Source organism: Pan troglodytes, chromosome 19 (assembly GCF_028858775.2).
Source record: "Pan troglodytes isolate AG18354 chromosome 19, NHGRI_mPanTro3-v2.0_pri, whole genome shotgun sequence".
NCBI classification, from domain to species: domain Eukaryota; kingdom Metazoa; phylum Chordata; class Mammalia; order Primates; family Hominidae; genus Pan; species Pan troglodytes.
Window position 1 is genome coordinate 94,690,102 of NC_072417.2, and position 11,472 is coordinate 94,701,573.

General features: G+C 54.3%; 1 protein-coding gene across 25 annotated transcripts in view; it reads right to left on the reverse strand.

Moving 5' to 3' along the window:
* The window catches only part of SLC38A10 (solute carrier family 38 member 10), a 52,900-nt gene extending 49,004 nt beyond the window's left edge, over window positions 1–3,896 (reverse strand). For 8 of the 25 annotated variants that reach the window (XM_063800027.1, XM_016933161.4, XM_063800032.1 and 5 more), the window contains exon 1: window positions 2,548–3,038. Coding sequence is in view for 6 of the 25 variants with exons in the window: in XM_016933158.3 (XP_016788647.1) it covers window positions 2,548–2,646 (99 nt within the window). In the remaining 19 variants the exon portion in view is untranslated. Of the gene's footprint in view, window positions 1–2,547 lie in introns of all 25 variants that reach the window. The other 17 variants (XM_063800019.1, XM_016933159.3, XM_063800020.1 and 14 more) reach the window with 9 other exon arrangements.
* Between the last annotated feature and the right edge of the window lie 7,576 nt (window positions 3,897–11,472).

Sequence of the window (11,472 nt, forward strand, 5' to 3'; positions counted from 1 at the left end):
CAGGTGCCTGACATCGCGCCCAGCTAATTTCTGTATTTTTAGTAGAGATGGGGTTTTATCATCTTGGCCAGGCTGGTCTTGAACTCCTGACCTCGTGATCCACCCTCCTCAGCCTCCAAAAGTGCTGGGATTACAGGCGTGAGCCAACACGCCCAGCTATGTATATATATAAATATATCAAAACTACTAAAACAAACCAAAAAAACACTAATCCAAAGTTTTTCAATGCCAAGGCTGCCAAACACTAAACACACACATCCCCAAATCGCCTGCTGGCCTCTCCCTGCACCCCAGTCCAAGAAGGCTGCCGTGGAGGAGACGCTGCGGCCAGATCAGAGCAACTGGGCCTCCCTCTGGGCAGCCCTCAGGACTCAGAAGGACGTCTCTAGTCCTTCACTTCCTGACAGGTCTGTGCAGATGCCTGGCTAATCAGCACATGCTCTGGCAGGGGCCTAATGTCCACCACATGGCAGGTGGTCCAAGGCTCGAGACAGCTGGATCGTCTGGGCCCTAAGATGTACTTTCACAGGTGTCTAAACCAGAGCCCCTTCCACGGTGGCACTTCACCGACAGGCATCAAAGATGACAGCATTTGGGGCCAGGCACGGTGGCTCACGCCTGTAATCCTAGCACTTTGGGAGGCCGAGGTGGTGGATCACCTGAGATCAAGAGTTCGAGACCAGCCTGACCAACATGGGGAAACCCTGTCTCTACTAAATACAAATAAATAAATAAATTAGCCGGCGTGGTGGCACATGCCTGTAATCCCAGCTACTTGGGAGGCTGAGGCAGGAGAATCACTCGAACCCTGGAGGCGGAAGCTGCAGTGAGCCGAGATTGCACCATTGCACTCCAGCCTGGGTGACAGAGCGAGACTCCGTCTGGAAAAAACAAAGATAACAGTCTTTGACTTGCAGGAGCAGGACCAGCCACTGCTCCACATGCCAGAATGCAGTTCTGCTGCCAGGCAAGTCACAGTGGACACTGGGACATGGAGTCAGTCCAGAAACACCCAGAGGTGGCTGGCAGAAAGCTGGGATTCTCCACGCCCAGACCAGATGCTGCCCGGGGGGCTCTGGAGGCATGTAGCCCTGTCTTCCCCTGACAGGCTCACCAACCATATCAGGCAAACAACTCAGACACAACAGCCTGGAGGGCTGCACGGGAGGGTTTGAAAATTCCTTGATCAAAAAAAAGTTGTTTTTTTTTTAGAGATGGGGTACTGTTGTGTTGCCCAGGCTGGAGTGCAGTGGTGCAATCATAGCTCACTGTAATCTCAAACTCCTGGGCTCAAGTGATCCTTCTGCCTCAGCCTCCCGAGCAGCTGAGACTACAGGTATGCACCACCATGCCCAGCTAACTTTTAATTTTTTTTTTTGTAGAGACGGGGTCTTACTATGTTGCCCAGGCTGAAAAAATTTTTTGGATATTTTTATCCCAAAGATAATGAATATGAAAAACACAGTGTTTGCTAAGCTAATCTAAAATTAAACTACTGGTGCCATTTTGTTTCAAAATACACATGTTGTTTTCATTTTTCTACCTACTTGGTAACGTTTCAGTCAGCCTTTCTTTTCCAAAGCACTAAATGCTTGTTTATTGTAGATTAAACAGATGACACTTAGAAATGGCCATTTTCTTTCATGTGTTATTCAATGCCGGAATGACGCTAAACTTTTTGTATATGAGATTTTTTCCAACTGTGGTAACGTCTGCACACATTAGATCAAATGTGCAGTTTTTTGTTTTTGTTTTTGAGACGGAGTCTCGCTCTGTCGCCCAGGCTGGAGTGCAATGGCGTGATCTCGGCTCACTGCAACCTTCGGCTCATTGAAACCTTCGCCTCCCAGGTTCAAGCTATTCTCATGTCTCAGCCTCCCAAGTATCTGGGATTACAGGCATGTGCCACCACCCCCGGCTAATTTTTGTATTTTCAGTAGAGATGGGATTTCAGCATGTTGGTCAGGCAGTTCTCGAACTCCTGACCTCAGGTGATCCACTCGCCTCGGCCTCCCAAAGTGCTGGGATTACAGGTGTGAGCCACCACGCCCTGCCAAATGTGCGGTTTTTGTGAAACGCAGATCTTAGGTGTATAACCTGGTGGATGTTTTTAATCACCTTGCAACCAAGGTCCCTATCTAGTGTCGAAGCCTGGGAGGGGTGAGTTGTGTGCTTCTGAAGACAGGTGCAGTTGGGTCAGAGTTTTTAAAAACACGATAAAATGTAAAAATACGGAGTCCTGCCGTTCCCTTCCGATTCTGGAGGATCATTTTGCTTTGTTACACTTTGCTTCGGTATCGAGTTTTTGACTGTGGGGAACTTTCCGGCCTGGGCTGACAAGGGCTGCCAGGGCCAACGCCGTGCGCTTCTCATCCACGGATTCTCTACGGGAACTGCGCCGGGACCCAGAGGGTCGCCCCGCCCGCGGCCGCCTGCACCCGCCCAGCGAAGCCCTGCCCCGGCGGGAACTTTAACCAGGACGACCCGGCCAGACGCCCCCTCTGCGGGGGAGGCGAGGGCGGTGATCTCTGGGCCCACCGGACTCACCTGTTTGAAGCAGAAGGGCATGGTGAGGACACTGACCCCTACGATGCTGTTCACGATGTTCGTGATCAGCCCCCAGTTGGAGGCGGCGGCCGCGGTCATAGTGAGAGGTCTAGGGGCCCGGGGCGAAAGGCCGGCTTTGGAAGCCCAGCCCGAGGCCACGGTCACAGGTCCCAACGTCCGGGACGCCGGTGGGGAGGGGATGGGCAGCCTGAACACGGGAGCCTGAGCAGGCGCGGGCGCGGGCCCCAGAGGCTGCCTGGAGGAGGCAGCCTCGAAGGCCGGCTGCGGGGGCGAGGTCAACCTCCGGACCCCGCCAAGCCCTGCGGCCGCCTTAGGGCCATGCGTCCCTCGCTCGGTCTCGCGGGCCGCCTGTGAATCTCCGAGCCCAGACCCGGAAGAGCCGCGGAGCCAGCTAGGGACACCTCAGCCCAACTCAGCTGCCGCCGCGGCGCTCACACTTCCGCCTTCCACGGGCTCCGTTGCCCGGAAGTGACGGCCAGGGGGTAGGGTTTGGTGGGACGCGAGCCAATGAGAGGCGGGCCCGGAGGGGCGGGCGGAAACTGGGCCGGTGGGCACCTGAGGGTCTCGCAGCTGTCCGGTTCGCCAAGCTGGTCCAGCCGACCTGTGCCCAGGGCCCCAGTTCAACGAGCTGGAGGACAAGGGACTCGCCCCGCGAGGCCTCGGTTTAGATGGGCAGTCGCGGGCTGGAGAGAAGGGGAGGCGCTGTGCCTTCCGGGGAGGAGCGGGTTTAAGGGTTCCTTTTTGACCTTTATTCCCAGGACCGATTCTGGGGCGAGTGCTTGGCGCCAGGGCACGGGGGCGGGGGCCCTGACTGCCTCAGCCGAAAAATAGTCTGTTGTGAGGAATTAGCACCTAGGAGGTAGGAATGAAACGCTGGGCACAGAGAGGCTCGGCCACTCCGCTAAGGCCACACAGCTCTAAGGGGAGGCGGTGCCCTTCAGAACTGCGCCCAGATCAGTGGCAATGTTGAACTTCACCTTTTCACACGAAAAGAGCAAGGGACATTCCTGGAGGGGACAGGAGAGGTGGAGTCTTACATGACCAGGGAAACCCGGGAGGGCTTCCAGAAGGAGGTGGCTTCTAGGCTGGAGCTTGAAGGACAAATGAGAATTCCTCGGGTAGAAATGGAGACCGGGGAGAGGAGAGAACAGAGAAGGGTCTTGATAGATCTGTGGATTCCTGGCACCTAGCTGCTCACTCTGAGTCTGCTGAATGAGCGCGTAGACCGAATGGCTGGGAAGCAGCAAGTGATTCCAGGCTGCTGGGGGAGGACGGCGGAGGAAAGGAGCCCGTGTCTGCAGCACCTGCAGGACCAGGTGTCTTAGAACAGAGGCCCGTTCCTCAGGCACTGGCAGTGCAGCCACCAAGTAAGGCTGTGCCCCACCTTCAGGAGAACAGGAGGAAATGCCTGGGTAAAGACTAATTAAATACGCAGGCAAAATAACAAATGCCTGCGTTCTTTTTTTTTTTTTTTCTTCAGTCAGAGTCTTGCTCTGTCGCCCAGGCTGTATATGCAGTGGTGTGATCTTGGCTCACTGCAACCTCCACCTCCCAGGTTCAAGCTATTCTCATGCCTCAGCCTCCCAAGTAGCTGGAATTACAGGCTCCCACCACCACACCCGGCTAATTTTTGTATTTTTAGTAGAGACCAGGTTTCACCATGGTGGCCAGGCTGGTCTCAAACTCCCGACCTCAGGTGATCGCCCACCTCGGCCTCCCAAAGTGCTGGGATTACAGGCATGAGCCACCGCACCCAGCCCATTTACTTTTATATAAATGAAATGGCATACACATTCCATAACCTCCTTTTTATTATGTAATTTTCATCAAATGTTATGCGTGCAAGGTAGGCTGGGAAACTTACGTGTATGTTTTCACAAATAGCAAATACCATGGACCCGCTATTGAGCTTTAAGAACAAAATATTACCGAAGACTTAGATCCTCCCTTTCAGTTCCTCCCCAGTTCCAGCACCTTCTTCCCCTCTTCCCTGCTATCCTGAGACATCACGATCCAGATTCCATCAATTCATTACTTTTCTTTAAAGGTTTACCATATATGGATATATCCCTAAACAATTATGGGGAAGACTATTTGTCTCTCTTTTTTTTTTTTTTTTTTGTTGAGACAGAGTCTCACTCTGTCACCCAGTCTGGAGTGCAGTGGCACAATCTCAGCTTGCTTCAGCCTTTCTCTCCTGGGCTAAAGTGATCCTCCCACTTCAGGCCCTTAGTAGCTGAAACTATAGGTGTGTGCCACCATGCCCAGCTAATTTTCACTTTTTTTGTAGAGATGGGATTTTGTCATGTTGTCCAGGCTGGTCTCAAACTCCTGGGTTCAATCGATCTGCTCACCTCGGCCTCCCAAAGTGCTGGGATTACAGGCGTGAGCCACCGCGCCCAGCTGACTGTCTCTTAATATTCGTTTATTCCATTTTCCAAATTAATAGGAATTGGCCTGCACGTATGACTACCTAGGATAAAAAAATACACTTCCAGCCGAGCATGGCGGCTCACACCTGTAATCCCAGCACTTTGAGAGGCCAAGGCAGGCAGATCACGAGGTCAGGAATTTGAGGCCAGCCTGGCAAACATGGTGAAACCCCATCTCTGCTAAAGATACAAAAAATTAGCCAGGCGTGGTGGCACGCACCTGTAATCCCAGGTTCTTGGGAGGCTGAGCCAAGAGAATCGCTTGAACCTGGGAGGCAGAGGTTGCCGTGAGCCAAGATCGTGCCATTGCACTCCAGTCTGGGCAACAGGGCAAGACTTTGTCTCAAAAAAAAAAAAAGCCTGGGCGCGGTGGCACACGCCTGTAATCCCAGCACTTTGGGAGGCCGAGGTGGGTGGATCACGAGGTCAGGAGATCGAGACCATCCTGGCCAATATGGTGAAACTCTGTCTACTAAAAATACAAAAATTAGCCGGGCGTGATGGTGTGTGCCTGTAATCCAAGCCACTCAGGAGGCTGAGGCAGGAGAATCGCTTGAACCAGGGAGTCGGAGGTTGCAGTGAGCCGAGATCACGCCACAGCACTCCAGCCTGGCGACAGAGTGAGACTCCGTCTCAAAAAAAAAAAAAAAAGAATACACTTGCCAGTGTCCCTTGCAGGTAGGGCTGGCTATGTGACCAAGTTTTGGACAATAAGAAGCAGAAATGACAGGAGAAACTTCTAGGTCTTTCTTAGGAGGGGGTCTTTCGCTCCTTCATCATGCTGTTTGGAACCTAGACACGATGGTAGGAAGCCGTCTTGGACAGTGCAGACAAGGGTGATACCGTGGCAGAGTGGAGCACCAAGCTAGAAGGATTCTGGATCCCTGGACAACTCATGGAGCCAAGCCACCATGCCCATCCACGACTGCCTCCTCCCAGCTGCTCTGGGAGGGAGAGACAAACCTGCTCCTTGCACTCACCATGATTTTGGACTCTGTTTCATGAACCCAAAGCTGTAGCCTACCTAGTTCAGTAGTGTATTGGGATGGGGCACCTTTGCATTTTGGACTATTGTAAGAATTGAATTACATATATGTGCTATTCTACAACTTTCTTTGTCATTCAACTTTGTCACACTTAAATTTCTTTTTTTGTCTTTTTTTTTTTCTTTTTTGTGGAGAACGGGGTCTCGCTGTATTGCCCAGGCAGGTCTCAAACTCCTGGGCTCAAGCCGTCTTCCTGCCTCTGCCTCCCTGAGAGCTGGGATTACAGGCATGAGCCACCACACCCGGCCAATTCAACTTTGTTCACAAGAATTGCCATCATGTTGCATGTGCTCTGAGTCTCATTCTTGCTGCTCTGTGGAACTCCGTTACTTAAATAGCCCAGATCCGCATCCATTCTCCTGCCGAGGGCACCTGAGTTGTGTCCAGTCACTTGCCTCAGAGACAGTGATCCAGTGAACAGATTTGTCTCCTGAACATGTGTTTGTTCAAGTCTCTCTAGGGTAAACACCTACAAGTGGAACTGCAGAGTATGCGTATGCATACCTAAATGACTTTACTAGATCTTGCCAAATTGCTCTTCAAAGTAGCTATAAGAGCTCTTCCTGGTTTACAGCAAAGGTTGGCAAACTTTCTATTAAGAGTCAGATAGTAAATATGTTTTGCTTTGCGGGCCTAATGGTCTCTCGCAAATATTCAGTTGTGTCATTAGTCTCTCGCAGTGCCAAATGGTCTCACAAATATTCAGTTCTGCCATTGCAGATCAGAAGCAGCCAGAGACAATATGTAAACAAGTGGGCCTCTCTGTGTTCCAATAAAACTTTATTTACAAAAAGAGCAGCTGGCCCAGTGCGGCCTCAGGGCTTAGCTTGTGGGCCTCTGCTCCAACATTTGGTTATTGTTAGTTTGGCCAGTCCGGTGAATGAAATGGAAGCTCTTTGTGGCTCTAATTTGTTCTCATTACAAATTAGGTGAATTATTTATTCGTATTTTTATTGTCCATTTTTCTTCTGTGAAATGCTTACTCATTTTTGCTCGTTTTCCTATTTAGCTGTTCTGAGGAGTTTCGGTGCTCGATAATAACCAACTCTGTGTCCTTCGATGTGGGTTTGATGTCTCCTCATTGCTGTAGTTTTTCATTAAACAAATTACCACAAACTAAGCAGCTTCAACAACACAAATTCGTTACGCCTGGGCTCTGGAGGTCAGAAGTCCAGCACAGATCAAGGTGTCGGCAGGCTGCCTGCCTTCTGGAAGCTCCGGGAGACAGCTGGCTTCCTGCTCTTTGGTTGTTGGCTGAGTCCAGCTCCTTAGGGTCGCAGGACCAAGGTTCCTGTTTTCTTGCCGGCTGCCCCCTGAAGCTGTCCCCAGCTTCTGAAGGCCTCCGGTTCCCTGGCTCACAGCCCCTTTCCCTAACTTCCCCATGGAGAGGAGCCAGTCCTCCTGTCCCATCTCCGGCCCAGCTGAGGAAGGTTTTCCAACCCTAAGGTTTTGTGCGATTAGATGGAGCCCATCTAGATAATCTGGGATCATCTCCCATCTCAAGGTCTAACCTTAATCACATCTGCAAAGTCCCTTTTGCCAAGTGAGGTCACATTCATGGGTTCCGGTATGAGGGGTGCACACCTTAGGGGGCCGCAATGCTGCTGGCCACCGTCACGCTGAGATTCAGGCCATGTGTCCCTGTCACAGAAGTGAAGCCTTTTGGACACTGCATCCCATCTGTGGTGCACAGTGGCCATGGGGCCCAGGGCTCCTGAGCTTCCCGTCGCCTGCTGGGCTAGGCTTCACCGCCGCAGCCACCTCTTCTGTGGACCTGGTGAGTGCTTTGTGGGGATGGGGGTGTCTTTCACACTGAGTATCCTGGGCCTTAGTGAGCTTTCGGTCAGCCTCCAGCAGTATGGGCTCAGGGTTCCTATCTTATTCTGTGGGTCAGGACCCCTGACTCACTATTGAGATGCTCAGGGTATCCCAGGCTTGGCCTTGTGGGAGCCCTGTTGGCTGGCCCCTGGGTCCTTCCGTGTGTCCCTGATGTGATCCCAGCATTCTTGCTTCCCGGCTCCCTGGGATGTTCTTGTGCTTTTCCTGCCCAGGCTGGGCTCGCCATTTCCCCAGGAGCCCTGGTTTCTGGGAGAGGCAACCTCCTGAGGGAAGGGGAGTTAGCGGCCAAGATCTGGGTGCTGGGTATGCTTGTGGCGCCTGGGTTCCCTCTGGACAGAGCAAGAAGAGATGTTGGGGGGGTGTGTGTATGATGTGTGTGTGGTATGTGTGGGATGTGTTATGTCTGTGGTGTGTGTATGGTGCATGTGTCTGTGGTTGTGTGCACGTGTGTGTGGCATTTGTGGGGTATGTATAATGTGTGTGTGTCTATGTATAGTGTGTGTGGTGTGTATGGCTGTGTATGATTGTGTGGTGCGTGTGTGTGTTTAGTGTGTGTGTGGATGGTGTGTGTGGTGTGTGTGTGGGTGGATGGTGTGTTGCACGCATGTGTGCGTGGGTGGATGGTGTTGCACGCGTGTGTGGTGCCTGTGTGGGTGGATGGTGTGTTACATGCGTGTGTGGTGCGTGTGTGGCTGGGTGGTTTGCACGCGTGTGTGTGTGGGTGGATGGTGTGTTGCACGCGTTGTGGTGCGTGTGTGGGTGGACGGTGTGTTGCACGCGTGTGTGTGGTGCGCATGTGGGTGGACGGTGTGTTGCACACGTGTGTGGTGCGCGTGTGGGTGGACGGTGTGTTGCACGCGTGCGTGTGGTGCGTGTGTGGGTGGACGGTGTGTTGCACGCGTGTGTGGTGCGTGTGTGGGTGGATGGTGTGTTGCACGCGTGTGTGGTGCATGTGTGGGTGGATGGTGTGTTGCACGTGTGGTGCATGTGTGGGTGGATGGTGTGTTGCACGTGTGTGGTGCATGTGTGGGTGGATGGTGTGTTGCACGCGTGTGTGTGGTGCGTGTGTGGGTGGACGGTGTGTTGCACGCGTGTGTGGTGCGTGTGTGGGTGGACGGTGTGTTGCACGCGTGTGTGTGGTGCGTGTGTGGGTGGACGGTGTGTTGCACGTGTGTGTGGTGCGCTGTGGGTGGACGGTGTGTTGCACGCGTGCGTGTGGTGCGTGTGTGGGTGGACGGTGTGTTGCACGCGTGTGTGGTGCGTGTGTGGGTGGATGGTGTGTTGCACGCGTGTGTGGTGCGTGTGTGGGTGGGTGGTGTGTTGCACGTGTGGTGCATGTGTGGGTGGATGGTGTGTTGCACGTGTGTGGTGCATGTGTGGGTGGATGGTGTGTTGCACACATGTGTGTGGTGCATGTGTGGGTGGATGGTGTGTTGCACGTGTGTGGTGCATGTGTGGGTGGATGGTGTGTTGCACGCATGTGTGTGGTGCATGTGTGGGTGGTGTGTTGCACGCGTGTGTGGGGTGCATGTGTGGGTGGATGGTGTGTTGCACGTGTGTGTGGTGCGTGTGTGGGTGGATGGTGTGTTGCACGCATGTGTGTGTGTTTACCACACATCCACCTCTAGCTCTGTAACTCTGCATCTGGCTACGTGCACCGAGGCTTCGCGCCAACACCTCCAAATACCTGTAGAGGTCCCGGCACGGGGCTCCTCCTGGTGCTCCCCCTTCCTGGTTTGTAACTCCCTCGCTCCCACCTCCCTCGGGCTCCTGCACCCGACCCTGGGCTGCCCCCAACCCTGCCCAGCGTAAATGCTTTGGGATGAGGTGTGAGCAGGAGGAGGGGAGGAGAAAGGAAGCGCCGTGGCCGTCTTCCAGCCAGCGCCTTCCAGCCTCAACCCACACGCGAGTGTGATCGCCAGAACTGACGGGATATCACTGTCCCACGGGAGCCGTGCTTGGCTTCCTGAGCACCAAGACTATGTCACCCAGGCATGCTACGGAACCTCTCTGAGCCCGCTCCGCAGCTCCCACCGCCGACATGGCTGCTGCAAGGGCAGCAACTTTCCATTAGCTCACAGGGGATGACAGCCCTGGGCACCGTCTGGGAAGAGGGATGGAGGGCTGGCTCGGACCTCTGCGGTCTCTGGGAACCTCAGTCTCCAAGAGCATGGGTCTGCTGCACCCGCTGCGCGTCTGTGGTGAGGCTCCTCCTCCTCCCACACCGGGCACGCAAGCACCCTCTGCCCCACAACTCCCACCAAAGAAATGCAGGGCCCCAGCTGCGGTGGAATCCCCTGCAAGCCCTGGCCTGCTTCAGGAAAGAATGCCTGGGGGAGGTGGGCGGGCTCAGGAACGCCGAGGTGGGCAGAGCTTGGCCCACGGAGCCGCATGGCCCAGGTGCCCTCCACAGCCGAAGCCTGGTTTTTTTGTTTTGGTTTTTGGAGTTTTTTGTTATTTTGTTGTTGTTGTTGTTTGTTTTTTTTTTTTGAGATAGAGTCTCAATCTGTGTGTCCCAGGCTGGAGTGCAATGGCACGATCTCAGCTCACTGCAACCTCTGCCTTCCAGGTTCAAGCAATTCTCGTGCCTCAGCCTCCCGAGTAGCTGGGATCACAGGCACCAGCCACCACACCCAGCTAATTTTGTGGGGTTTTTTAGTAGAGACGGGGTTTCACCATGTTGGCCGGGCTGGTCTTGAACTCCTCACCTCAAGTGATCTGCCCACCTTGGCCTACCAAAGTGCTGGAATTACAGGCATGAGCCACCTCGCCGGCTGGAAGCCTGTGTAACCCTGGTGTCTGCCGTGCAGTTTCTGGGAGGTCCTGTGTAGGGGCCCCAGTGAGGACTGGCCCCCCTCCTGAGCGCTGCTTACTGGGCAGTCCTACGCTCTCCCACCTGGGTCTCCAACTTCTAAGCTGGGGGCGTGAGCAAAGGCCAGGACGGCCCCTCGGAATCCAAATTGTGGCCCCAGTGGGCTTGGGGAGCTGGGGGAGCCTCGGGGGGGCCTGGGCTTTCACCACCCCAGTAGGCAGGAGTTAAAAGTTCACCTGGGCTCGGGTGCCGAATTGTCTAGGAACTCTGGTTCCCATCTCCCTTTCTCAGCAGACTCCCCACCTTTAGAATCACCCAGGGTGGTATCCCATGGAGGGAGGGGAGGGCCCTACCTGGTGGCCTCTCGTCCAGCCCACCCTGCCTCCTGGGGGTCTCTTCCCCCTGTTTCTATAACCCCAGAGCCATAAAACTGACAACAGGTCCAGCAAAGAGACTGGATTTTATTTAGATCCATAGCCCTTCTTAACGCCACAGCTGGGGCACAGCCTGCGGCCGGGGACGCCACCATGTCACCTGACACAGAGGAATCCACCAGCGCCCGCCCATGTCTCATGGCCACACGGGGGCCATCTAGGCTCCCACAGAGGGCTGTGTTGGAGGGGCAGCTGAGGCTCCAGGAGGAGGGACAGACTTTGCAGGGGGCTTCAAGCTGTTCCTGACCCTGCCCCGGCCTGGTGTTCTGGGCCAGACAGGGGTGTGCTCGGAGCCCATCCTTGGCCAGAGCTCCAGAAGCCGCTGCCCCAGGGCTTTTCCC